Below are 26,463 nucleotides of genomic sequence, written 5' to 3'. Positions count from 1 at the left end.
AAATATCAATCACCCACACAGATGAACACAATTGTAAAATTAAGCAGTTCAAGTCAAAATAAGATACAATCTTAATTGTCATAAAATAAGGTTCACAAAATCTACACTTGCCAAGATTTATTCTTATAAAGTGAATGTTTAGAATATCATAAAATATATCTTAGCAAAACACTCCCTTTTTAGTGGGAAAAAGTAGAGGTAAATGAGATGCAGAAGTCTAAGGAACTACATGTTCAAAAAAAACTACAAAATCTATTATGCAAAATGGTACAAATTGTGGAAGTGGTAAAAATAGGCCAACTAAATCTAGTGGAAACACAGTTTAACAATATATATACAAGTTGGTATGTGTACATATATATGGAAATACACACACATGCATACATACATATACACACAAAACATAAAGTAACTCGTTAAACAATACTCACTGATACCTCTTCATACCAGGTACATGTGTACAGGTTTACTACCAATTTCCAAGAAAAAATAAGTTGCCATAATTAACAATAAAAACACTCCAACACTGCGAAGTTAAAATAAGATTGAACATTACATGTTCTTAAGAATTCCCAAAACTTCAAGTTGACACAAAAGAAACGTGTATAAATTTCAGCAACAGGAAGATATAAAATCAAGTCAAATAATTGGTTGCTTCTGGCCTCATCACCCTGCCAGTGACGTAAGAGTTCTCTAACATACCACAATAAAGAGAAGCAAGCAGAGGATAAGTACAAACCTTAAGGACGGTGCATTTCATTCTTCCTACTCTAAGACTTCACTGGACTTCTCAAGGGCTATAAGTTACATATTGTTTGTCCTCCAAAATAACTCTTTAGAACACAAGTCCTTTCTAAGTTGGAAATCTATCATCAAATTTTCCTATTATTTGGAAGCTTTATCTCTTTTCTAGTCTAGAATACATTTTCCCATAGAAGGTAAACTGTAAATGGTGTTTAATTTTTCATGTCTGACCATAAGAGCCTGGGTACTTGAAGTTTAGGACTAAAAGACTATACCTCAAAATGCATTTATTTAGCAAATACTGACCTTCAGTCATGGGCAAATAGTTACTCTAAAATTTGAAGGTTTAGAAAACTATTTTTCTGAGGAAAATGAATTTAGAAAAAAAACATACTTTTATCACCAACTACTGACACATACTGGCAGGTATTTATGAGTCTGTCTTCATGATGAGGATGTGAGAGGACAAAGCTTTATTAAACCTCTTGAGTTCTTACTCCCACATGTCCTAAGTCAAGGCACACCTCTAGATCTCTGAAACTGAAAGTATTTCTTCAGAGCAGTTACTTCGGATATTTCAACCTGGAGAATCAGGGTAATCCCTCATAAGGGGAACAGGTGCCAGGAACGTGGGCTTCCTGGCACAATTAGTCATGGCACTATTCAGTATTCCTAAGTAGGGACTGCCAGTGTACATGTAGGCAAGAGTATGTGCATTTATCCTAATAATCTTAGTGCCCATGAATATAAATGTTTATAAAACTAAAACTTTCCCAGGGTAGCCATCCCTGAATCTCCTAATTAGATGGAGTACCTGCTGTGAAAACAACAACCATGCTCATAAAATTCTGTATTTTTCTGTCACAATATTTATAACTATAATTAACTAATAAGACATACAATTGTTTAATATCTATCATCAATGCCCTGCCCCCCTCGTATTGAAAATTCCACGAAGGCAGAGGGTCTGTCTCAATTGCTGGCATAGTCTCAACATACAACACGGTGCCTAAAACATAACTGGCACTCAATAGAACTTTATTAAATATATCAGTAAATAAGTGATACTAAGTCAATAACAAAGAAAAGACTGTGTTTCCCACACAATATACATCTACTAAAAGTTTATATTTTTGTATCTGTAATACATATTTTAGTATATTTGGTACAGTTTATATACTCAGTTCAGTTCAGTTATTCAATCGTGTCCAACTCTTTGTGACCCATGAACCGCAGCATGCCAGGCCCCCCTGTCCATCACCAACTCTCGGAGTTTACCCAAACTCATGTCCATTGAGTCGGTGATGCCATCCAACCATCTCATCCTCTGTCGTCCCTTTCTCCTCCCACTTTCAATCTTTTCCAGCATCAGGGTCTCTTCAAATGAGTCAGCTCTTCTCATGAAGTGGCCAAATATTGGAGTTTCAGCTTCAACATCAGTTCTTCCAATGAACACTAAGGACAGATCTTCTTTAGGATGGACTGGTTGGATCTCCTTGCAGTCCAAGGGACTCCCAAGAGTCTTCAACAACACCACAGTTCAAAAGCATCAATTCTTATGTGCTCAGCTTTCATTATAGTCCAACTCTCCCATCCATACATTATTACTGGAAAAACCATAGCCTTTATTAGACGAACGTTTGTTGGCAAAGTAATGTCTCTGCTTTTTAATATGCTGTCTAGGTTGGTCATAGTTTTTATTCCAAGGAGTAAGTGTCTTTTAATTTCATGGCTGCAGTCACCATCTGCAGTGATTTTGGAGCCCAAGAATATAAAGTCAGCCACTGTTTCCATTGTTTCCGCATCTATTTGCCATGAAGTGACGGGACCAGATGCCATGATCTTAGTTTTCTGAATGTTGAGCTTTAAGCCAACTTTCTCAGTCTTCCCTTTCACTTTCATCAAGAGGCTCTTTAGTTCTTTTTCACTTTCTGCCATAAGGGTGGTGTCATCTGCATATCTAAGGTTATTGCTATTTCTCCCAGCAATCTTGATTCCAACCTGTGCTTCCTCCAGCCCACCGTTTCTCATGATGTACTCTGCATATAAGTTAAATAAGCAGGGTGACAGTATACAGCCTTGATGTACTCCTTTTCCTATTTGGAACCAGTCTGTTGTTCCCTGTCCATTTCTATCTGTTGCTTCGTGACCTGCTTACAGATTTCTCAAGAGGCAGGTCAGGTGCTCTGGTATTCCCATCTCTTGAAGAATTTTCCACAGTTTGCTGTGATCCACACAGTCAAAGGCTTTGGCATAGTCAATAAAGCAGAAATAGATGTTTTTCTGGAACTCTCTTGCTTTTTCCATGATCCAGCAGATGTTGGCAATTTGATCTCTGGTTCCTCTGCCTTTCTAAAACCAGCTTGAACATCTGGAAGTTTACAGTTCATGTATTGTTGAAGCCTGGCTTGGAGAATTTTGAGCATTACTTTGCTAGCGTGTGAGACAAGCGCAATTGTGTGGTAGTTTGAGCATTCTTTGGCATTGCCTTTTTTTGTGATTGGAATGAAAACTGACCTTTTCCAGTACTGTGGCCACTGGATGCAGTAAAAGTAACCAAATGTATAATAAAGGGACATACTTTATAACAGTTAAGCTGAAAGATAGTCTGCCACAATCACATACGGATGCACAAAAGTATAATGAAAATCTATATAGTTTGTTATTGTTGTTTAGTCATTAAGTCATGTCTGATTCTTTGTGACCCCGTGGATTGCAGCCTGTCAGGCTCCTCTGTCCATGGGATTTCCCAGGCAAGAATACTAGAGTGGGTTGCCATTTCCTTCTCCAGGGGATTTTCCTGACCCAGGGATTGAGCCTGCATCATCTGCACTACAGCCGGATTCTTCACTGCTGAGCCACCAAGGAAGCTCTCTATAATAGTATAAAAATAAACTGTCTAGATTTAAATCTTAGCTTAGCTAATGACTATGTTGTGTAACCTTTGGCGAGTTTTAAGTTTCAGTGTCCTCACCCACAAAATGGGGGTAAATCACAAGATCTAGGATTGCTGTAAGCTTCAAATCAGTTAATATTATTATGGATCAAGTGGTTAGAACATTGCCTGGCACAAAGTAGTCCCACAACAAAAGTTAGTTTAACATACTATAATAATATCACTATCACCACTACTACCTCTACTATAACAGCAGCACATTTAAAGAATGATGCAATACAGATAACTCATAAGAATTGTATGTCTATGATCAGAATGAAATCCATAGGATGGCTTATAAAGTGTCTTAATGAAAAAAATAAATGAGGGGAAAATAATTCAGTCACAAAATCTTTGCTAGAAAGGATAATGAAAATGGATGATTATGATTATAATAGCAGTAACAGGAGAAATATGGCTCTGTTCTTAGCAGTGTGCTGTATTAACACATGGAATATTCACAAAGATCCTATTAGGTTAGTATTATTATCTTATTTACAAATGAGGAAACTAAGCACACAGAGGTTAATTAAATAGCAAGGAAAGGGAGCAACAAAGATTCTACTTCAAGCTGTTTTGCTCTGCAGCCTTTTGACAGGACTCTGACACTATAAATTTCTTCACTCACCCACTCACCAAAAGGTTAAATGACTTAGAAGTTATATCCGAAGGATTGTGTTCAGAATTATGGATAATTTAAGATACAATTACCTACCTTGAGAAGCTCACAGACTCAGTGGGAATAAATAAAAAACACACGTAGTTACTGACATACACACAGGTAGGTAACAAATACTGAATACTTATCATGTGTCAGGCACCCTGTTAAGTGTTTTACATTGATTACCCATCCTAAATTAATTCTTACAGCAACTGTACAAAACCAGGTCCTATTTTCAGTTCAGTTTTAAAGATTTAAAAAAAAAAAAAAAACCTGAGGCTTAGAAGGATTAAGCATAGGCTTTTAATTTCTTTGCTGCACTGTCATATCTCATTTTCTTTAGGAGTTCAGTTAGAACAGTGTGAGCAAACAGTAGAAAAAGGATTTTTAGCTTGTGGGAGCAGAGGAGGTAAGCATCGTTTCGAATTGCATCTTGAAAAATAAACAGTAGTTCTTCTGCCTGAGAGTGGGAAGGGCATACCAGACAGAAAAAGCAGCGTATGCAAACTTATGAAAGCAAGAAATGCCCTAGAATATTCAGATAAAAGAGGCAGTTCTATGCGAGTGAAGAGCGGGGGTATTAAAAGTAGGCAGTAAGAGGCAAGTCGTGTACAGTAGACTGGCTCCAGACTGAGAGAGTCTCCGAATGTCATACAAAGGAGTCTGCACCTTGTTCTGTAGGAAATGAGGAGTCAGGCAGGATTTTTAAGAATCTGAGTGAGGAGCTGAGATACACACATCTTAGTGGAACATAATTAGCAGGCCGTACTGAAGGAAGTGCTTGTATGTGGAGAGTCCAAAAGATTTTCAGCTACAAAAGGGATGCACTTCCAGAGTCAGAGAGTGAGAATTCACAAACAAAATGTTATAACTTATAAACAGAATTCTTAAAGGCTGCTGTTACACAAAGATTATCATCATAAAAAGGATTATACTATTTGGCTGTTTTGTTAGTGTAAGCTGTCATTTTACAGAGCCTTGTCTGAGGATTAAGGAGACTTGGGTTCCAGATCTGTTCTGCTTTTGCATCACTAAACAACTAAAAGCATCTCATATATGAGATAAAGAGATAGCGTAACCATTTGCTTTTTTTTCTTTTCTTTTTGGCTTTGCTGGGTCTTTGCTGTGGTGCACAGGCTCTCTAGTTGCAGTGCATTGGCCCAGGTGCCCCACGGCATGTGGGATCCTAGTTCCCTGGATTGAACCCATGTCCCTCTGCATTGGAAGGTGGTTTCTTAACCATTGCACCACCAGGGAAATCCTATCATGCGCTCTTACTTGGAAAACAAATGAAAAAAATTTTTTTAATCTTCAGAAAAAATGTGAATACAAAATACTGTATTATGTTTTCAACCAGTTGTTTTCTTTATTAGCAAAACTTCTTTCCCAGATATGTTTCTTTATAATCTTTAAACTAAAACATGAAATTATTCCTATTATAAGAAGCACAACTGCTAACATACAAGTGACTGGTACTCAAGTTAATCCAAATTCATATAGGACAAGTGAAGAATAGATAAGATGCAATGTCTTATTCAAAATGGCTGAAAGACTAGCACTTAATTCTGCTAAAATTCTCTAACTTGAGTGTCAAAGTGAACAAAAAGTAGTTCCAAAAGTTCAAAGAAGCAACTGCAGTCAAGAAAATGTTCATTAAATACTTACCTTAGTAATAATCCTATAAGTAATAAAAGTTTCAATTGTAGTAACATGGCTTTCAGGTTCATCAACCGTAATAAAAAGATCTTTCAAATCTGGCTCATCTTCAAACTTGACTTGGTTTATCATTGATAAAGGGGATGTCGGCATCAGAGGGCTGAAGGAATTCATGTCCATCAATGAGGCATCCTATGAATAAAGCATTCAAAAATTAAAGTTTAGGTGGAAAAGAGTTAAAATTCTCTTTTTCTTAGCTACCAGAAATACTAATCAAATATGTCCAGAACAAAAAGGATAACTGGACACTTGCTTAAATAAAGTATGTGGAAATATATGTTTATTTGTGTTTCTTCACAAAATCCCACATTAAAAATGACAGTAAAGAAACAAACAAAAACAAGACAAAAACCATAAAAAGGTACAAACCGTCAAAGTAAAAAAAAATAGGCTAAGCACGAAGTAGCCATCATAGTCAACAAGAGTCCGAAATACAGTACTTGGATGCAATCTCAAAAATGACAGAACGATCTCTGTTCGTATCCAAAGCAAACCATTCATTATCACGGAAATCCAAGTCTATGTCCCAACCAGTAACGCTGAAGAAGCTGAAGTTGAACAGTTCTATGCAGACCTACAAGACCTTCTAGAACTAGCACCTAAGACAGATGTCCTTTTCATTATAGGGGACTGGAATGCAAAAGTAAGAAGTCAAGAGATACCTGGAGTAACAGGCAAATTTGGCCTTGGAGTACAGAATGAAACAGGGCAAAAGCTAACAGGGTTCTGCGAAGAGAACTCACTGGTCATACCAAACACCTTCTTTCAACAACACAAGAAAAGACTCTACACATGAACATCACCAGATGGTTGACACCGAAATCAGATTGATTATATTCTTTGCAGCCAAAGATGAAGAAGCTCTATACAGTCAGCAAAAACAAGACCGGGAATTGACTGTGGCTCAGATCTTGAACTCCTTATTGCCAAATTCAGACTTAAATTGAAGAAAGTGGGGAAAACTACTAGACCATTCATGTATGACCTAAATCAAATCCCTTATGACTATACAGTAGAAGTGAGAAATAGATTTAAGGGACTAGATCTGATAGACAGAGTGTCTGATGAACTATGGAAGGAAGTTTGTGACACTGTACAGGAGACAGGAATCAAGCCATCCACAAGAAAAAGAAATGCAAAAAAGCAAAATGGCTGTCTGAGGAGTACTAACAAATAGCTGTGAAAAGAAAGTAAGCAAAAAGCAGAGAAAGGGAAAGATATACCCAAAGAATAGCAAGGAGAGATAAGAAAGCCTTCCTCAGCGATCAATGCAAAGAAATAGAGGAAAACAATAGAATGGGAAAGACTAGAGATCTCTTTAAGAAAATTAGAGATACCAAGGGAACATTTTATGCAAAGATGGGCTCAATAAAGGACGGAAATACTAGGGACCTAACAGAAACAGAAGATATTAAGAACAGGTGGCAAGAATACAAAGAAGAACTGTACAAAAAGATCTTAATGACCCAGATAATCACGATGGTGTGATCACTAACTTAGAGTCAGACATCCTGGAATGTGAAGTCAAGAGGGCCTTAGGAAGTATCACTACGAACAAAGCTAGTGGAGGTAATGGAATTCCAGTTGAGCTCTTTCAAATCCTGAAAGATGATGCTGTGAAAGTGCTGCACTCAATATGCCAGCAAATTTGGACTGGAAAAGGTCAATTTTCATTCCAATCCCAAAGAAAGGCAATGCCAAAGAATACTCAAACTACTGCACAATTGCACTCATCTCACACGCTAGCAAAGTAATGCTCAAAATTTTCCAAGCCAGGCTTCAGCAATACATGAACCATGAACTTCCAGATGTTCAAGCTGGTTTTAGAAAAGGCAGAGGAACCAGAGATCAAATTGCCAACATCTGCTGGATCATGGAAAAAGCAAGAGCGTTCCAGAAAAACATCTACTTCTACTTTATTGACTATGCCAAAGCCTTTGACTATGTGGATCACAACAGTGATCTCTTAAAGAGATGGCGATTGCATCCCACTCCAGTACTCTTGCCTGGAAAATCCCATGGATGGAAAAGCCTGGTAGGCTACAGTCCATGGGGTCGCAAAGAGTCGGACACAACTGATCAACTTCACTTTCACTTTTCATTTTCATGCACTGGAGAAGGAAATGGCAATCCACTCCAGTGTTCTTGCCTGGAGAATCCCAGGGACGGTGGAGCCTGGTGGACTGCCGTCTATGGGGTCGCACAGAGTCACACACAACTGAAGCGACTTAGCAGTAGCAGCAAAGAGATGAGAATACCAGAGCACCTGACCTGCCTCTTGAGAAATCTGTATGCAGGTCAGGAAGCAACAGTTAGAACTGGACATGGAACAACAGACTGGTTCCAAATAGGAAACGGAGTACTTCAAGGCTGTATATTGTCACCCTGCTTATTTAACTTATATGCAGAGCACATCATGAGAAACACTGGGCTGGATGAAGCACAGGCTGGAATCAAGACTGCCAGGAGAAATATCAATAACCTCAGATATGCAGATGACACCACCCTTATGGCAGAAAGTGAAGAAGAACTAAAGAGCCTCTTGATGAAAGTGAAAGAGAAGAATGAAAAAATTGGCTCAAAGTTCAACATTCAGAAAACTAAGATCATGGCATCTGGTCCCATCACTTCATGGCAAATGGATGGAGAAACAGTGGAAACAGTGGTTGACTTTATTTTGGGGGGCTCCAAAATCACTGCAGATAGTGATTGCAGGCATGAAATTAAAAGATGAGTACTCCTTGGAAGAAAAGTTATGCCAAACCTATACAGCTTATTAAAAAGCAGAGACATTTCTTTGCCAACAAAGGTCTAGCTGGTCAAGGCTACGGTTTTTCCAGTAGTCATGTATGGATGTGAAAGTTGGACTATAAAGAAAGCTGAGTGCCGAAGAATTGATGGTTTTGAACTGTGGTGTTGGAGAAGACTTTTGAGAGTCCCTTGGACTGCAAGGAGATCCAACCAGTCCATTCTAAAAGAGAGCAGTCCTTGGTGTTCATTGGAAGGAATGATGCTGAAGGTGAAACTCCAATACTTCGGCCACCTCATACAAAGAGCTGACTCATTGGAAAAGACCCTGATTCTGGGAAAGATTGAGGGCAGGAGGAGAAGGGGACGACAGAGGATGAGATGGTTGGACGGCATCACCAACTCCATGGACATGGTTTTGGGTGGACTCTGGGAGTTAGTGATGGACAAGGAGGCCTGGCATGCTGTAGTTCATAGGGTCGCAAAGAGTCGGATACGTCTGAGCAACTGAACTGAACTGAACTGAACTGAAGCAGGAAGTAAACTATCTTTTGGAAACTGGAAGTCTGATGGTTGAGTGGTAACTGAAAAGCTACCACTAAAAAAAAAAAGCTAAAGTAAGCCTAGGACAGGATGGTTAACTGGGAAGAAGGCACACTGAGACGGAGGATCACAGAGAGACTCAAGAAGCAAAATTTCCAGAAACCTGTAGACACAGAATGCTGGTAGAGTTTAATGAGGGGACTGGTTGAAAAGCTCATAAAACAAAAGAGAGTTGGTACCTCAGATTCCCTGACATACCCCATGCAATCAGGTGACTTTTCTTTCCCTGTTTTGCAGAAAACTTGAAATTTACTGGAGTGCCTCTGAATTCAAGGACACAGGTAGGGTGGAGGGAGAGACAGGCCCTATGAAAATACAGATATCAAGGGAAAGTCCTACATACTAGATGGAAAGATATCCTGTCCTTTCCCATCATTTGGCCCCAAGAAAGTGGCAGCAAGATGGAAAACTACACGTAATAGTTGGAGACTTCCTCTCTTAGCTGACCATTCCAAGAAAAATCTGACAGCTGCAGTGCCCTGGGGAATCAGCCAAGCCTCTGCACACTAACCCTACAGGGAAGGCCCTTCCTGGCCAAACACTGACTGTCTACGTGGCTTTTCATTACCTGGTGCAGGAGCCACCAAACATCTCAACATGTGGGAAGGCTCTGAGGGGAGAGATTCACCAACAAAGAGAATATGAGAGGCAGACAGAATAGAGAATAGAATGCTTACCAAGAAAGGAAAGCATGAGAGACAAGAATGATATCAAATTCGTAAATGAAAACAGGTGTTAAATTTTTTAAGAATTCAGAGAACAGCGGAGAAACCAAAAAAAAAAAAAAAAAGAGGCTCATGAAAGCTGAAATATGATGAAAGGATAAAAACTCAACAGAAAGCTCCAAGGATAGAACTAAGGAACTAAGCTGGACCAAAAGAACATGAGAAAGAAAAGAAGATATTTTTAAAAATTAAAGGATCCCAGTTGACAGATCCTGAGTGAAAATAATTCCAGAAAATGAAGAAGGTAAATCCAAACTGAAATATTTCCAGATTGACAGGGTCTATCAGACCTCCTCAAAATGAACAAGACCAGTGGCGGGGTGGGGAATACTCCCACAAGCTTCCATTACCATGACATTTCATAATCGTAGAGGTTTTTTAATTCCTAAAAGCTTAGGAAAAAATTTAGGAAAGCCTAAATTCCAGAGAGAATATAAACAGGCAAAATACAACAGGAATATCAGGAATCAGAATGCCTTCAGATTTCTCAAAATGATAATAAATTAGTATCTTCAAAAATTTTAGAGGAAAATATTTTCTACCGAGAACTATTTATAGCCAGACAAACAGTCATTCAAGTATACGGGAAAAATATGAAAGATTTCAAAATCTGACTTCCCATGCATCCATTCTTTGGAGGACTTCACTTTTCCAAAATAAGGGCATATACCAAGAAAGAAGAAATAGGATCTAAAAGCAGGAGATTCAACAGAGAAGGGAATTAAAGGAAATTCCTTGGATGACAGTGGAAGAATGTTTCAGGTTGACAGCTCTGCAGCAGACAGAGAACAACCTATACAGAGAGGAGCTGAAAGACTTCAGGGAGGCAAGGTTATACAGAGGAAATGATAAGAGAAGGAGGAAGGAAAGAGAAAGAGCAAAGTAAGCAGGGAAAGAGAAAGAGGAAAAGAAGGAAAGAAGGAGACTGACAATATCTGATACATCTAAGCATATGAAAGTAAGCGTGCCATGTTAGACTTTGTAAATGCATTAAGATTGATGCAAAAAAAAGTGAAAGGAAGAGAAAGCAAGACAGGGAGAAAGGGAGGGCCTTAAAAAATGAATGAATGAATGAATGGTGAACTCTAAGGAAAACAAAAAGTACAAGAATGAAAATGTAATCACAGGTCATCACATCCCTTGACTGTGAATAAAAATAAATTGTTCTTAATCCCAAATTTAACTAAAAATGGTGCTATAGTTAGGTAAAGATAATAGGAAGAAAAACATTAGTATGTCTGAGAGGAGGAGACATGCTAATACCATGATGGAAAAAAAAGACGAACCATTCCAGACTGCTGATGACCACCTAAGAGACAACCAGCACGCAACACGTGATCTTAGACTGGATTCTGTACCAAAGGAGGAGAACCTTTGAGAACCTTTGTTTTTTTTTCTCTCTAAGAGATATCTTTGGTACAACTGGAAAATTTTGAAAGGGTCTGCGGATTAGAATATGTTAATAGTATTATGTCAATGTTAATTTCCTGATTAAGATATTTACACTGTAATTATGTAGGAGAGTATCCTTGTTTTCAAAAATACACAGAGATTTAATTATGAGAAATAAAATATGTTTCCAATTTACTCAATTTACAGAGAGGCAGAAAGCAAATCCGGCAGACCTAGATTCTTTGTGGCATTCTTGCAAGACTTCAAGTCTGAAATTATTTCAAAATTTAAAAATATATTCATAGTTTTCAAAAGTCAAGTTATTCAACAAGGCTTAAAATAAAATGAAACAAATTAAAAATAAAAATGCAGCATCCCATGTTCCGGTATTAGTATTATCAGTTCATACTCCTTAGAAGTAAATTCAGAACTCTTAACTATATTTGTTCCTTGTTACATGCTTTATTTCAAAATAACACATATACTCTTTTCCTAATTTTTCAATTTTGATATTATCAGTAGATTTCCTACTAAGGAGGATAAAGAGTATTTATTTAGCCAATTAATTATGAGTATAGACTCAGAGACCTATTTTACTCAATGGGTTATAATTCATTAATATAATTCATTTTGATGTTCTAAGTGTCCAAAACTTGCCTAGTAGGAGTCCCTTAAAACTGGCATCTGTGTGTTTTTGATGTCTTCATTACTCCTTAAGCACTTCATTTTCAGGCATATCAAGATATTTCAGATTTACTTTATACTTATTTTCCCCGCCCCCAGTCATGGAATCAGACATTTATCCAAAGAGCTCTGGTTCCTTTAAGAGAAGAATGGTATTTACAATATAAGATATAAATGTATGAAAACATATGCATCTTAGGCATGATTTAGACCAAAGAATAGAAAACAAATCACAGTTGGGTTGATCAGACACACAAAAAACACGGAGATAATAAATTTCTTGCAACAAAAGTTCAGTGAGATAAATTACAGTATATCCCTAGGACAGAATACAATAAAGTCTATCCATATAATAGAATACAGTAAAGTGATTAATGTATTAGAAGAATATACAGAAACTTGGGAAAAGGTTCACAGTGTGTTATTAAGAGAAAACAGCAGCTTATAAAATTTATCTTTAACTAGATTCTTATGCATGCATGTGTGCTTGTGTGTTTATGACAGAGGGGTTCCAGAGGGTATGAGAGAAAAAGTAACAAAGAGCGACTCATAATATGTATATGCTCGTGAACTTGGAAGTTATACCAAAAAGTTAACAGACGTTATCTCAAGTATCAGGATTCCTCTTGAGTTTAATATTTTCCTGTCTGAGTTTCTGTGTTTACAAATATTCTAAAATAAATGTGTATTATTTTGCAGAAAGATTTTTAATTGTTTATAGTCAACACTGTATCTAATGTGTTCATAAACAGTAAGAACCATTGTAATAAGTTAACAGAGTATCTAGGGCCATTTTGGCGGAAGACCTTGGATTACACATTTGATTGTTTTTTCTCTGAACTCATCAGAGTTATATAGTTAAAAAGGAAACTTAAAAATATGCCCAGAATCACAAGAAAATGGGATTGTCAAAATTATGGGATGCTAACACAATGGAATACTAAGCAGTTATTACAACAGAATTTAGAGGTTCCAAATAAACATGCAGCCAGCAGGTACAAAAATCTCTCTCAATATTCATTTCATATAAATAATAGTTTTCTAAGCTGACAAATTTTAATTTGATGGGCAAATGTGCTTTCAATTTCACTGACAGTGCACACAACCATGTGCTCTGGCGTTCTTTGTAGTCACCCTCTTGACTTACCACAACCCACTTCTTTTACCTACTACATAATTTAGCATTCTATTTCTTCTGCTTAAAATGCATCCTTTTGTAGAGTGGGAAAGATCTGCATGAATTTACAAAGGCTCACAATTCCAATGAGTGTAGTGTGGTGTCATAAAAATATGCTTCAATATCTAGCAAAGGAAGAAAATTACAGGCTGAAATTTAGCAACCTCCAAGATTTCAGCAGAAAGATTCAAATTACTATGAATCACTCAGAAACATTCTTAAAACCTCAATAAAACTGACTATTCAAAGAGTTTTATATTTACTTCAAAGAAAAAGGAAAAGAAAATACACTGATGATATTTAAAAGATTTACATTTGGACATGAATAAGTGAAGAAAATAAGTGTTTGAGAAGATCCAAAGAAGAAATTAACCAAAAAAAACCTCCATTTAACCTTTTGTGGTTGATCCTTTTCAGGAGAAATGGATCGTTAAAATTTGTTCTTTCCAAACAAAGGTCTCACCTCCAAGACAATGGAGGCCTCTTTCTCCTGCTAGTTCTCTCTCTTCCTTCCCTTGCCCTCAACTTCATTTATACATTTGTTCATTCTTTTATTTGGTTATATGTCCATTATCTTATGATATTTCAGACAGTGAAAATACATCTTTTCATTTTTTTTCCCCTTCAAGAGATTAAAGCAGAGGGGAAATTATTTGCATGCTTAAACTTCTTAAATAACCCTGGATACTTATAGCTAGCATAGTGAACACACACACACACACACACACTGAGGCATGCACCAAATCATCTAGGGATGGTTTAAGGCTGAAATCTAAATATGCATAATAGAGAAGTAAGTCACATTGTTGCAGGAAGTCATTGTCTTATTTTCTCTCTCTTTTTTGTTAGGTTCCCCCTGCCCTTTGGAGGATAACTGCTTTACAGTATCATGTTGGTCTCTGCCATACATCAACATGAAATCAGCCCCAGGTATACTTATGTGCCCTCCCTCCTGAATTGCCCTCCCACCACCTACCTGTCTAGGTTGTCACAGAGCTCAAAAAATGGGTGGAAGACCTAAACAGACAATTCTCTAAAGAAGACATACACACGGCCAACAAACACGTGAAAAGATGCTCAACATCATTCATAACTAGAGAAACGCAAAATAAAAACCACAATGAGGTATCACCTCACATCAGTCAGAATGGTCATCATTAAAAAAATCTACACATGGATACGGAGAAAAGGGAACCCTCTTGCACCGTTGGTGGGAACGTAAATTGATACAGCTGCTATGGAGAACAGTATGGAGATTCCTTTAAAAACTGAAATGGAATTACCATATGACCCCAAAATCTAGTGGGCATATGCCCTGAGAAAACCGTAATTCAAAGAGACACATGCACCCCAATATTCGTGGCAGCACTGTTTACAATAGCTAAGACATGGAAACAACCAAGATGGCACTGTCTTTTACCCTTATTCCCAATTAGTACATTCACTATACGAAAATCCATGTAAATAACTTTCCTAAACTAAATGGACATTAGCACTGTGCTAGCCTGGAAAATCCCATGGATGGAGGAGCCTGGTGGGCTGCAGTCCATGGGGTCAGACACAACTGAGCGTCTTCCCTTTCACGTTTCACTTTCATGCATTGGAGAAGGAAATGGCAACCCACTCCAGTGTTCTTGCCTGGAGAATCCCAGGGACGGGGGAGCCTGGTGGGCTGCCGTCTATGGGGCTGCACAGAGTCGGACGTGACTGACACAACTTAGCAGCAGCAGCATCATGCTGCAATTTATTGACAAACTCACTTATGAAATAAGGGTAAGTTTTCCTTGTCGTTACTTTTGTTTTATCTGCTGTGGGTTGAACCATGTCCTCCTAAAATTCATATTCTGAACTCCAAACCCTGCCACCTCAAAATGTGACCTTATTTGGGGATGGGAGCTTCACAGAGGAAATCGAGTGAAAATGAGGTCATTGAAGTGGGTCCTGATGCACTATGACTGGGATCTTTACAAAAAGGGGGGAATTTGGACAAAGACATGCATGTTATGAGACACAGGGAGAAGACAGCCATCTACAAGCCAAGTTGAGAGGCACGGAAGAGGTCCTTCCCTCACACATTCAGAAGGAACCCACCCGGCTGACACCTTGATTTCAGACTTCTAGCTTCCAGAACTGTGAGAAAATTAATTTATTTGTTTCAGATACTTAGTCTGTGGTACTTCACCACGACAGCCCTGGCAAATGAAGAGCACCTCTGTATACAGAATGGCACACAATAAATGTGTAAAGAGGAAACTAAGGGTAGAAAGGGAAGGAAGGAATTATAATTAAAACATTCCATCTTCGATCCATTCATTTTTTTAAACCAGTTAACAAACAATCTCAATAATTTCTGAGAAATGTTTTTGCCTCCCTCCTTTAATGCTATTTGATGGTTCCAAAGTTCTATTATTGAAATAAATAAAATACACAGCTGAAATTTAAAACAAACAACGGCCTGCCAATATTTGGGTACTCAGGAGATAAACTCCATAAGAAACAGGTTGAAAGGTGAGATATGACCTCTCTGAGAGGTGTCCTTCCTTAATATCCCTCCCTAAGATTCAACTCCAGAACATCTCATAAATATAACATGAATTACTCTGATAATACTAAATTGCATCTGCCATCTGTGCACAAACAGCTATTTTCTTTTTACAAGCCGAGAGGGGAAAAATCAATGTGAGAAGTGTGATAAATCAGAATACTGGCATGAAAAGGCCATGCAAATAAAATTGCTGATGTACAAGAAACACGTACACCAAGAGACATCTGGTAAAATGCAACTTAACATGGAAGGAGTTTGAGAAACCATGTTGCTATGAGGGACACTCATCCTGATGGGCCTAAATTTAGACTTACCAGCTGTGTTTTGGTTTACAGCTCCTTCCAATCTGCCTGCTTATAATAATAATAAAAATTAGAAAGGCCTTCTGTGGAACACTGTTGAAAATGTGATTGGGGGAAAAGCCAGCCTGTGTTGGGTTCTATAAAGGGGCATACAACACTCAATAATCTTGTTTGACATAATTTCCAGTGTGATGCAGTATATATACCCTTGTATGCATATATCATAATTTATTTATCCATTTTTTTTTCTATTTTCTAACAGTGTTGCCTTGAATATACTCGGGCTTTTTCAGGGTTTTTGCATTTATAGTTAGAGACTAACCATAGAAATGTCACAAATAATTTTATTTGATAAAATTTTCCCCTCTGGACAAAAAGAAAAGTGGTAAAAAAAAAATTAAAAAAAAAAAAGGTTAGGCAGTCAAGGTGTTAGTTGCTCAGCTATGTCCGACTCTTTGTGACCGCATGGACAGTAGCCCACCAGGCTCCTCTGCCCATAGGATTCTTCAAGCAAGAAAACTGGCGTGGGCTGCCATTTCCTCTTCAGGGGATCTTCCCGACCCAGGGCTCAAACCTCGGTCTCCTGTATTGTAGGCAGATTCTTTATTCAAGTTTAGACATATACTAGCTGTGTGAACCTGGTCAAGTCATGTTACTTTTCTGAGATTCAGTTTTCTCCTTTGTAACCTCAGAGAGGTCATATCTCACCTTGGATGCCAGATGATTAAGAAGAGGATAAAAAGAGACAAATAAATGTGATGTATATAGACACTGTCTGCTTAAAGGCTTTATGTGAATTATGCAAACATTACCATGACCCTGTAGAATATGTTCTATTTCCTCCCCTTTTTTAAACTAGGTAACAATACTACTGAGAGCTGCTATTTTACCTCTTGTTTTCAAATGAGGAACCAGGTTAAATCACTTGTTCAAACTCTAACTGCTATTTTAATACGTAGAGGAGACAGCATTTGACCACCACCTAATTTCCATTAGGCTGATCTTAAGGGAGATCAACCCTGAATATTCACTGGAACGACCGATGTGGATGCTGAAGCTGAAGCTCCAGTATTTTGGTTATCTGAATTTCTGCTTTACTGATTATGCCAAAGCCTTTGACTGTGTGGATCACAATAAACTGTGGAAAATTCTGAGAGAGATGGAATACCAGACCACCTGACCTGCCTCTTGAGAAACCTATATAAAGGTCAGGTAGCAGCAGTTAGAACTGGACATGGAACAACAGACTGGTTTCAAATAGGAAAAGGAGTATGTCAAGGCTGTATATTGTCACCCTACTTATTTAACTGATAAGTAGAGTACATCATGAGCAACACTGGGCTGGAAGAAGCAGAAGCTGGAATCAAGATTGCCGGGAGAAATAGCAATCACCTCACATATGCAGATGATACCACCCTTATGGCAGAAAGTGAAGAGGAACTAAAAAGCCTCTTGATGAAAGTGAAAGTGGAGAGTGAAAAAGTTGGCTTAAAGCTCAACATTCAGAAAACGAAGATCATGGTATCTGGTCCCATTACTTCATGGGAAATACATGGGGAAACAGTGGAAACAGTGTCAGACTTTATTTTTTTGGGCTCCAAAATCACTGCAGATGGTAACTGCAGCCATGAAATTAAAAGACGCTTACTTCTTGGAAGAAAAGTTATGACCAACCTAGATAGCATATTCAAAAGCAGAGACATTACTTTGCCAACAAAGATCCGTCTAGTCAAGGCTATGGTTTTTCTAGCAGTCATGTATGGATGTGAGGGTTGGACTGTGAAGAAAGCTGAGCACAAAAAAATTGATGCTTTTGAACTGTGGTGTTGGAGAAGACCCTTGAGAGTCCCTTGGACTCTCCAGTCCATTCTGAAGGAGATCAGCCCTTGGTATTCTTTGGAAGGACTGATGCTAAAGCTGAAACTCCAGGACTCTGGCCACGTTATGCAAAGAGCTGACTTATTGGAAAAGACCCTGATTCTGGGAAAGATTGAGGGCAGGAGGAGAAGGGGACAACAGAGGATGAGATGGCTGGATGGCATCACCGACTCAATGGACATGAGTTTGGGTGAGCTCTGTGAGTTGGTGATGGATAGGGAGGCCTGGCGTGCTGCAAATCATGGAGTCGCAAAGAGTCGGACACGACTGAGCGACTGAACTGAACTGAACTGATGCAGATAGAGGACTATGGAAAAGTCCCTGACACTGGGAAAGATCGAGGGCAGAAGGAGAACAGGGCATCAGAGGATAAGATGGCTGGATGGCATCACTGAGGCAATGAACATGAACTTGGGCAAACTCAGGGAGATGGTGAAGGACAGGGAGGCCTGGCAAGCTACAGTCCATGGGGTTGCAAAGAGTCAGACAGCTCTGGGAGACTGAACAACAACAACAGCCAGTAAATCGCATGTACGGGGCACTATCACTGAATTCACTCTTTCAGTTTCCCTTGAAATTAAATAGAAATCTAAAACAAGAATACAACAATTTCTATGGCTAAAACATTGTCATGTAGTAGATACAACCTAAGGCACTACAAAAACATTCAGGGCAGCCCAGAATAGATAGCTAAATTGTGGTACACGCACACAAGGTTACATATACTACACAGCAATGAAAACCAACCACAGGGACTTCCCTGGTAGTCCAGGGGTTAAGAATCTGCCTTGCAATTCAGGGTACATAGGTTCAATCCTTGGTTAGCAAATTAAGATCCCATGCACCGCAACTAGAGAATCCTTGCTCCACAATGAAAGAACCTATATGATGCAACAAAGATCCCGTTGCCACAACTGAGACCCAATCCAGCCAAATAAATAAAAGAAATCTTTTAAAGAAAATAGGAAATCAACTACAACCTCATATAAGGCCATTGATAAATATAAGCTAAATTATAAGCTAAATATTAGGGGGGAAAGCAAATCAGAGAAGAATTCACACAGGGCAACATCATTTTTTAAAGTCCTAAAACATACAAGGTCAAAATTCAGAAAAATCTAACAGATATTGCTTCAAATACATACACAGATCTTCCTCAACTTACAGCGGGGTTACATCCTTATAAACCCACTGTAAATTGAAAATACTGTAATTCAAGTAGTATTTAATACACGTAGCCTCCTGAACATAACAGCTTATCCTAGCCTATCTTAAATATGATCGGAACACTTAGATTAGTCTACAGTTGGGCAAAATCATCTAATATAAAGCCAATCTTGATGAAAGTGAAAGAGGAGAGTGAAAAAGTTGGCTTAAAACTCAATATTCAGAAAACTAAGATCATGGCATCTGGTCCCATCACTTCACAGCAAATATATGGCGAAATAATGGAAACAGTGAGAGACTTTATTTTGGAGGGCTCCAAAATCACTGCAGATGGTGACTGCAGCCATGAAATTAAAAGATGCTTGCTCCTTGGAAGAAAAGCTATGACCAACCTAGACAGCATATTAAAAAGCAGAGACATTACTTTGCCAACAAAGATCTGTCTAGTCAAAGCTATGGTTTTTCCAGCAGTTATGTATGGATGTGAGAGTTGGACTATAAAGAAAGCTGAGCACCAAATAATTGATGCTTCTGAACTGTGGTATTGGAGAAGACTCTTGAGAGTCCCTTGGACTGCAAGGAGATCCAACCAGTCCATCCTAAAGGAAATCAGTCCTGAATAGTCATTGGAAGGACTGATGCTGAAGCGAAACTCCAATACTTTGGCCACCTGATGTTAAGAACTGAATCACTGGAAAAGACCCTGATGCTGGGAAGGATTGAAGCCAGGAAGAGAAGGGGAGGACAAGAGGATGAGATGGTTGGATGGCATCACCGACTCAATGGACATGAGTTTGAGTAAGCTCTGGGAGTTGGTGATGGACAGGGAAGCCTGGTGTGCTGTAGTTCAAGGGGTCTCAAAGAGTCGGACGAGACTGAGTGACTGAACTGAACTGAATCTTACGGTATTGAGTATCTCATGTACTTTACCGAATGTTGCCTGAAAGAGAAAAACAGAATGGCTGTATAGGCACAGAATGTTTGTAAGTGTATGGTTGTTTCCCCTCGTGATGGTGTGGCTGGCTGGAAGCTGTGGCTCACTGCTGCTACCCAGCTCCAGGAAAGCTTATCTCCTACTACCCAAGAATAGATCAAAATTCACAGTATGGTTTTTACTGAATGTGTAACACTTTTGCACTGTGAAGTCTAAATATCATACGTCAAACCATTTTGCACTTAGGACCATCACTCTTATGGAAAACAAATGAATGAAAAAAACAAAACCCAAATTATTATTTTCTGTTAAGCAAGAGAGAGAATCTTGGGAGGACCACACAGAGAATGCAGGTATACCTCATTTTATCTTGCTTCACTTTGCTGTGCTTCACAGATACCATGTTTTTCACAAATTGAAGGGTTTTGGCAAGTCTGCACTGAACAAGTCTATAGGTACCATTTTTCCCAACAGCATTTGCTCACTTCATGTCTCTGTTACATTTGGGTAATTCTTGCAATGCTACTTCAAATTTTTTCATTATTACTATATGTTGTGGTAATCTGTGATCAGTGATCTCTTATTGAAATTGTTTTGGGATGCCACAAACCACGTCCATATAAGATATGAACTTGATAAAAGTTTCCGTTCTAACTGCTCCCCTCACTGGTTGTCCCCCCATTTCTCTCCCTCACCTTGAGCCTCCCTATTCCCTGAGATACAGTACTGAAACAGGTCAAGTAATAATCCTACCATGGGTTTCCCTGATGGCTCAGCAGTAAAGAATCTGCCTACAAAGCAGGAAATGTGGGTTCAATCCCACATTCAATCCCAGGGTCAGGAAAATCCCCTGGAGAAGGAAATAGCAACCCAGTCCAGTATTCTTGCCTGGGAAATCCCATGGATGGAGAAGTCTGGAGGGCTACAGTTCATGGGGTCACAAAGAGTCAGACACAACTCAGTCCTTTTCAAGTGAAAGGAAGAGTCTCAAGACTCAATTTAAATAAAAAAACAGAAATAATCAATCTCTTAGTGAGGAAAGCATGCTGAAAATCAAGATGGGCTGAAAGCTAGGTCTCCTGTGCCAGTTAGCCAAGTTGTGAATGCAAAGAAAAAGTTCTTGAAGGAAATTTAAAGTGCTACTCTAGTGAACACACAGATGATAAGAATGCAGAACAGCCTTATTACTGATATGGAGAAAGTATTAGCGATCTGGATAGAAGATCCAACCACAACATTCTCTTCAGCCAAAAACTAATCCAGAGCAAGTCCTTAACTCTCTTTAATTCCATGAAGGCTGAAAGAGGTGAGGAAGCTGAAGAAGAAAAGTATGAAGTTAGCAGAGGCTGGCTGATGAGCTTTAAAAAAAAGAAGCCATCTCTATAACATAAAAAATACAGGGTAAAGCAGCAACTTGCTGATGTAGAAGCTGCAGCAAAATATCCAGGAAACCTAGCTAAGTTCATTAATGACGGTGGCAACACCAAACAACGGATTTTCAGTGAAGATGAAACAGCCTTATATTGGAAGAAGATGCCATCTAAGACTTTCATAGCTAGAGCAGGGAAGTCAATGTCTGGCTTTAAAGTGCTTCTTAGTGGCTAATGCTGGTGTTAACTTTAAGTTGGGGGTCATTGCTCAGTTACTATTCTGCATAGCTTAGGGCCCTTAAGAATGATGCTAAATTGATTCTGCCTATGCTCTATAAAAGAGGTTTTTCCCAGTAGCTCAGTGGTAAAGAATCTGCCTGCAATGCAAGAGACACAGGAGACAAGGGTTCAATTCCTGGGTCAGGAAGAGCCCCTGGAGGAGGGCATGAAACCCACTCCAATATTCTTGCTTGGAGAATCCCATGGGCAGAGGAGCCTGGTGGGCTACATACAGTCCATGGGGTCACAAAGAGTCACGACTGAAGCAACTGAGTAAGCACATGCTCCATAAATGGAATCACAAAGCCTAATTGAGAGCCAATCTGTTTACAACGTAGTTTACTGAATATTGTAAGCCCACTGTTGAGACCTACTGCTCAGAAAAAAAAGTTCTTTTCAAAATATTACTGCTCATTGACAATGCACCTGGACACCCAAGAGCTCTGATGGAGATGTTTACTGAGATTAATGTTTTCATTCTTACCAATACAACATCCATTCTTCAGGTCATAGATTAAAGACTTCTAAGACTTTTCAGACTTACTACTGAAGTACATTACTGAAGCACATGTACTGACGTACATTCAGTACTGAAGCCTACATTTCACAAGGCTATAGCTGCCATAGACATTGATTTCTCTGATGGATCTGGGCAAAGGAGAGTGAACACCTTCTGGAACAATTTCACCATTCTAGATGCCACCAGGAGCATCTCTGATTCATGAGAAGAGGTGAAAACATAAACATTCACAGAATTTGTAAAAAGTTAATTCCAACCCTCATGGATGACTTTGAGAGGTTCAAGACTTCAGTGGAGGAAATAACTGAAAATGTGGTATATACAGATGGAAAACTGGAATTAGAAATGGAGCCTGAAGATGTAACTGAATTGCTACAATGCCATGGTAAAACATGAGTGGATGAGAAGTTGTTTCTTATGAATAGGCAAAGAAGTGGTTTCCCGAGATGGAATCTACTCCTGGTGAAAATGCTGTGAAGATTGTTGAAATGACAACAAAGGATTTAGACTATTATTACATAAATCGATACACTCAGTGATAAACCAGAGGCAGGGTTTGAAAGGACTGACTCCAGCATTGAAAGAAGTTCTGTGGATAAAATGCTACCAAACAGGATTGCATGCTACAGAGAAATCATTTGTGAAAGGAAGAGTCAATTGATGTGGCAAACCTCATTCTGTTGTCTTATTTTAAGAAATTGCCATAGTCACCCCAACTTTCAGCAACCACTACTCTGATCAGTAAGCAGCCACCAAAACTGACACAGGCCCCTTAAGCAGTAGAAGGATTATGGTTCATTGAAAACTTAGATTATGGTTAACATAATTTTTAGCAATAAAGTATTTTTAAATTAAGGTATGTGTACTTTTTGCACACTTAACTGACTGCAGCATAAACATAACTGTCATATGCACTGAAAAAACGAAAACTGGGTGACTCATTTCACTGCAATACTGGCTTTATTGTGACGGTCTGAAACTGAAACTGCAATATCTCTGAGGCATATCTGTACCAAAATTTGAGGTTATGCTTTATTTCCTAAGCTAGTGGTGGATGCAATATTATTATTCTATTACTAAGAGTCTGCAAATATTTTCCATAAAGGGCCAGATAGCAAATTTGGGTCTTACAGGCCATTACAGGCCATCTGGTCTCTGTTATAATTACTTACCTTGGGCACTACAGTGTGAAAGTAGTCAAAATCAATGGGTGTGGTTATATGCCAATAACCTTTATTTGCGAACAAAACGCAGACCGAATTTGGCCACACAGGCTGTTTGCCCCTGTAGATATTATATAGTTATAGATATTATATAAATAGTTATATTACCTTTAGTGATGGATGTAAATATGGATATATATGGATATCTACATATTCTTTTGTATACATGAAAATATTCTATATTAAAAATAATTTTTAAAGTTTTATAAAAGGCAGTTCAAGTAGGATAGGACATATTCTTGATTATTGAAAACATTCCACTAATTTTCTTTTCATAATTTTCTCATCAAACTTAAAGCTAAAAATTAAATCCTCTTCATTTTTAGTACATATATGCTAAGGTGCTTCAGTCATGCTTGACTCTTTGAGACCCTATGGACTGTAGACTGCCAGGCTTCTCTATCCATGGAATTCTCCAGGCAAGAATACTGGAATGGGTTGCCATTGTCTACTCCAAGGGGTCTTCCTGACCCAGGGATCATATCTGTGTCTTTTGCATCTCCTGCATTGGCAGGCAGATTTTTTACCACTGCGCCACCTGTGAAGCCTATTGCATAGCGGATACACTAAAAAATTTTAGTAAGATTTTTTTCTTGAAAACAGCCATACAACCCAGGGATTGAACCCACATCTCCTAGGTCTCCTGCATTTGCAAACAGGTTCTTTACCACTAGCACCATCTGGGAAGCCCTTTGTAGGTAGGTAGAAGTTAAGTTTCAGATTTTTAGCATCTGCATAACTTTCAGGGATTTTTTTCTTAACACTTGGATATGTATATAAATACACTCACAAAATAATATTTTTGATCACCTCAGTAATGATTACTACATATGAAACAAGGACAAGTATAAAAGAAAGAAAAAAACAAGTAAAACATGAAGACTGAAAGACCATTGAGAATCTTCCACTGTGTCCTTCAAATCATAGATGCATTTATATGTATTGCTTTCCTGGTGGCTCAGACGGTAAAGCGTCCGCCTGCAATACAGGAGACCCAGGTTCGATCGCCGGCTTGGGAAGATCCCCTGGAGAAGGAAATGGCAATCCACTCCAGTACTCTTGCCTAAAACATTCCATGGATGGAGGAGCCAGGTGGGCTACAGTCCATGGGGTCGCAAAGAGCTGGACACGACTGGGCAACTTCGCTTAGAGATATGTTACATCATTCCATGGAAAGCCATTTAAAGCCATGAATGGTAAATCCGTAACTGATAACAGTCTACTAAATGTGTTTGAAAATAAGTCTGTGGTAATGGATACATATATGAAACATAGTATCAGCCAACTACTGCTACTTCTAATCTACTATTGTTCTACTATTGTAGATTCCTGTGATGACTAACTGGAAGCAGAGCAAGCCAAGAAGAAGCAATTATACTAATCAGAACTCCCAAAGAGGTTGAAAATAGGTCCCATGGGGAGATAACACTACACACCCAACTCAGGGATATAGTAAAAAATGGTTCCCAAGAAGTGCAATAGTTGGCTAAAATGGATTTTGTGTGCTCAGTTGCTTCAGTCGTATATGACTCTGTGCAACCCCATGGACCATAGCTCTCCAGGCTCCTCTGTCCATGGGATTCTCCAGGCAAGAATACTGGAGTGGGTTGCCATGCCCTCCTCCAGGAGATCTTCCCTACCCAGGAATCGAACCTGAGACTCCAAGGTCTCCTGTATCGGCTGGCAGGTTCTTTACCACTAGTGCCACCTGGCAAGCCCAGTTTGTAGTATAGGGATAATAATAATTATCTCCAAATCACTTATTTCTTAATTGGAAGAGCCAAGATTCAGCTGCCACCACCCATATGCACACACAAAAAGCACCTAGCATAGCAGTTTTATTTCATTTCACAAAGGTTCATTGAATGTCAACAATGTGTTAAGCACTGGGCTGGGGATTCTATAGTAGTCAAGACTGGCTGCCATGATGCCTTCTCCCATGAAGCTTACACTGTAATTAGCAGGGAGGGTAACAGATAATAAATAAAACTACAGAAAAATAAGATAAGTCCAGATACAAAGAAAGAGAGTAAATTCCAGAGTGATTTGCTGGAGCATTTAAGGCAAGGAGCGAGAGGAATACTTCTGAGAGAGCTATCAGGGAAGGTGCCTTTAAGGAAGTGAAGTGAGAAGGAGCCAGCCATGAAAGACACTGAGGAAAGTGGATTCCAGTCCAGGAAACCAATAATGCCTACGGCAGGAAAGCCCTTAGGATGCTGAGGGACTAGAAAGGAGGCAAACAGGTAGAGAACAGAGGCTTTGATGAAGGTATAACCAACAAAACTTATACTGACATTTACTGTGTCAGAATTGGAAGCATTCACATTTTCATCTCATAAGTCTTGAAAAAAAAGGAGTGGAGAACTGCAGGATAAATGAATGCTGCCCCTGAAATCCAAAGTCAGGCGCCAGTTGCACAGCTAGAGGTTGTTAAGGATCTGTATGATCTTCCTCAGATTATTCATGAGCATTAACCAATCGCAGGTTATTAATCATGACTAATGTCTTTCCATTTATCTCAATTATGCTTGAGTAATTTCCTATCTAGTGGAAAATTGTCTTGCTTGTATTTAGTACGCTATAGAAAAAAAGTAGCTTTCCTTATTCAGAAAGGTTCGACACGCCATTTACACAGGATTTGCCACAAAACCTTTGTGGAAGATGGCCTGATTGTTCCCAATGATCTCTTGTCTTTCTGTGAAAGGGATATATCTCCTGGTCAATTGCCAGGTAACTTTCAGTGCCTCCTTATGAAAGCAAAATTGTTCCCCATCCCAGTGAATCTGACTAGTGCCTTGCTGTGGATGGTGTCATGTGTGTGGACAGAAGATCTGGAAGCCACTGTCTGCTTCCACCAGTG

General features: G+C 38.8%; 1 protein-coding gene across 5 annotated transcripts in view; it reads right to left on the bottom strand.

Moving 5' to 3' along the window:
• Window positions 1–26,463, bottom strand: part of SNX7 (sorting nexin 7) — a 184,757-nt gene that overhangs the window by 137,962 nt on the left and 20,332 nt on the right. For all 5 annotated transcript variants that reach the window (XM_012176935.4, XM_004002218.5, XM_042251278.2 and 2 more), the window contains exon 2: window positions 6,006–6,188. In XM_012176935.4, the coding sequence (XP_012032325.2) occupies window positions 6,006–6,188 (183 nt within the window). The remainder of the gene's footprint in view (window positions 1–6,005; window positions 6,189–26,463) is intronic.

The sequence above is a fragment of the Ovis aries genome, chromosome 1 (genome assembly GCF_016772045.2).
Source record: "Ovis aries strain OAR_USU_Benz2616 breed Rambouillet chromosome 1, ARS-UI_Ramb_v3.0, whole genome shotgun sequence".
In the NCBI taxonomy this organism is placed as follows: domain Eukaryota; kingdom Metazoa; phylum Chordata; class Mammalia; order Artiodactyla; family Bovidae; genus Ovis; species Ovis aries.
Note: the sequence above shows the minus strand (reverse complement) of the source record. Positions and strands in the feature narration are given on the sequence as shown.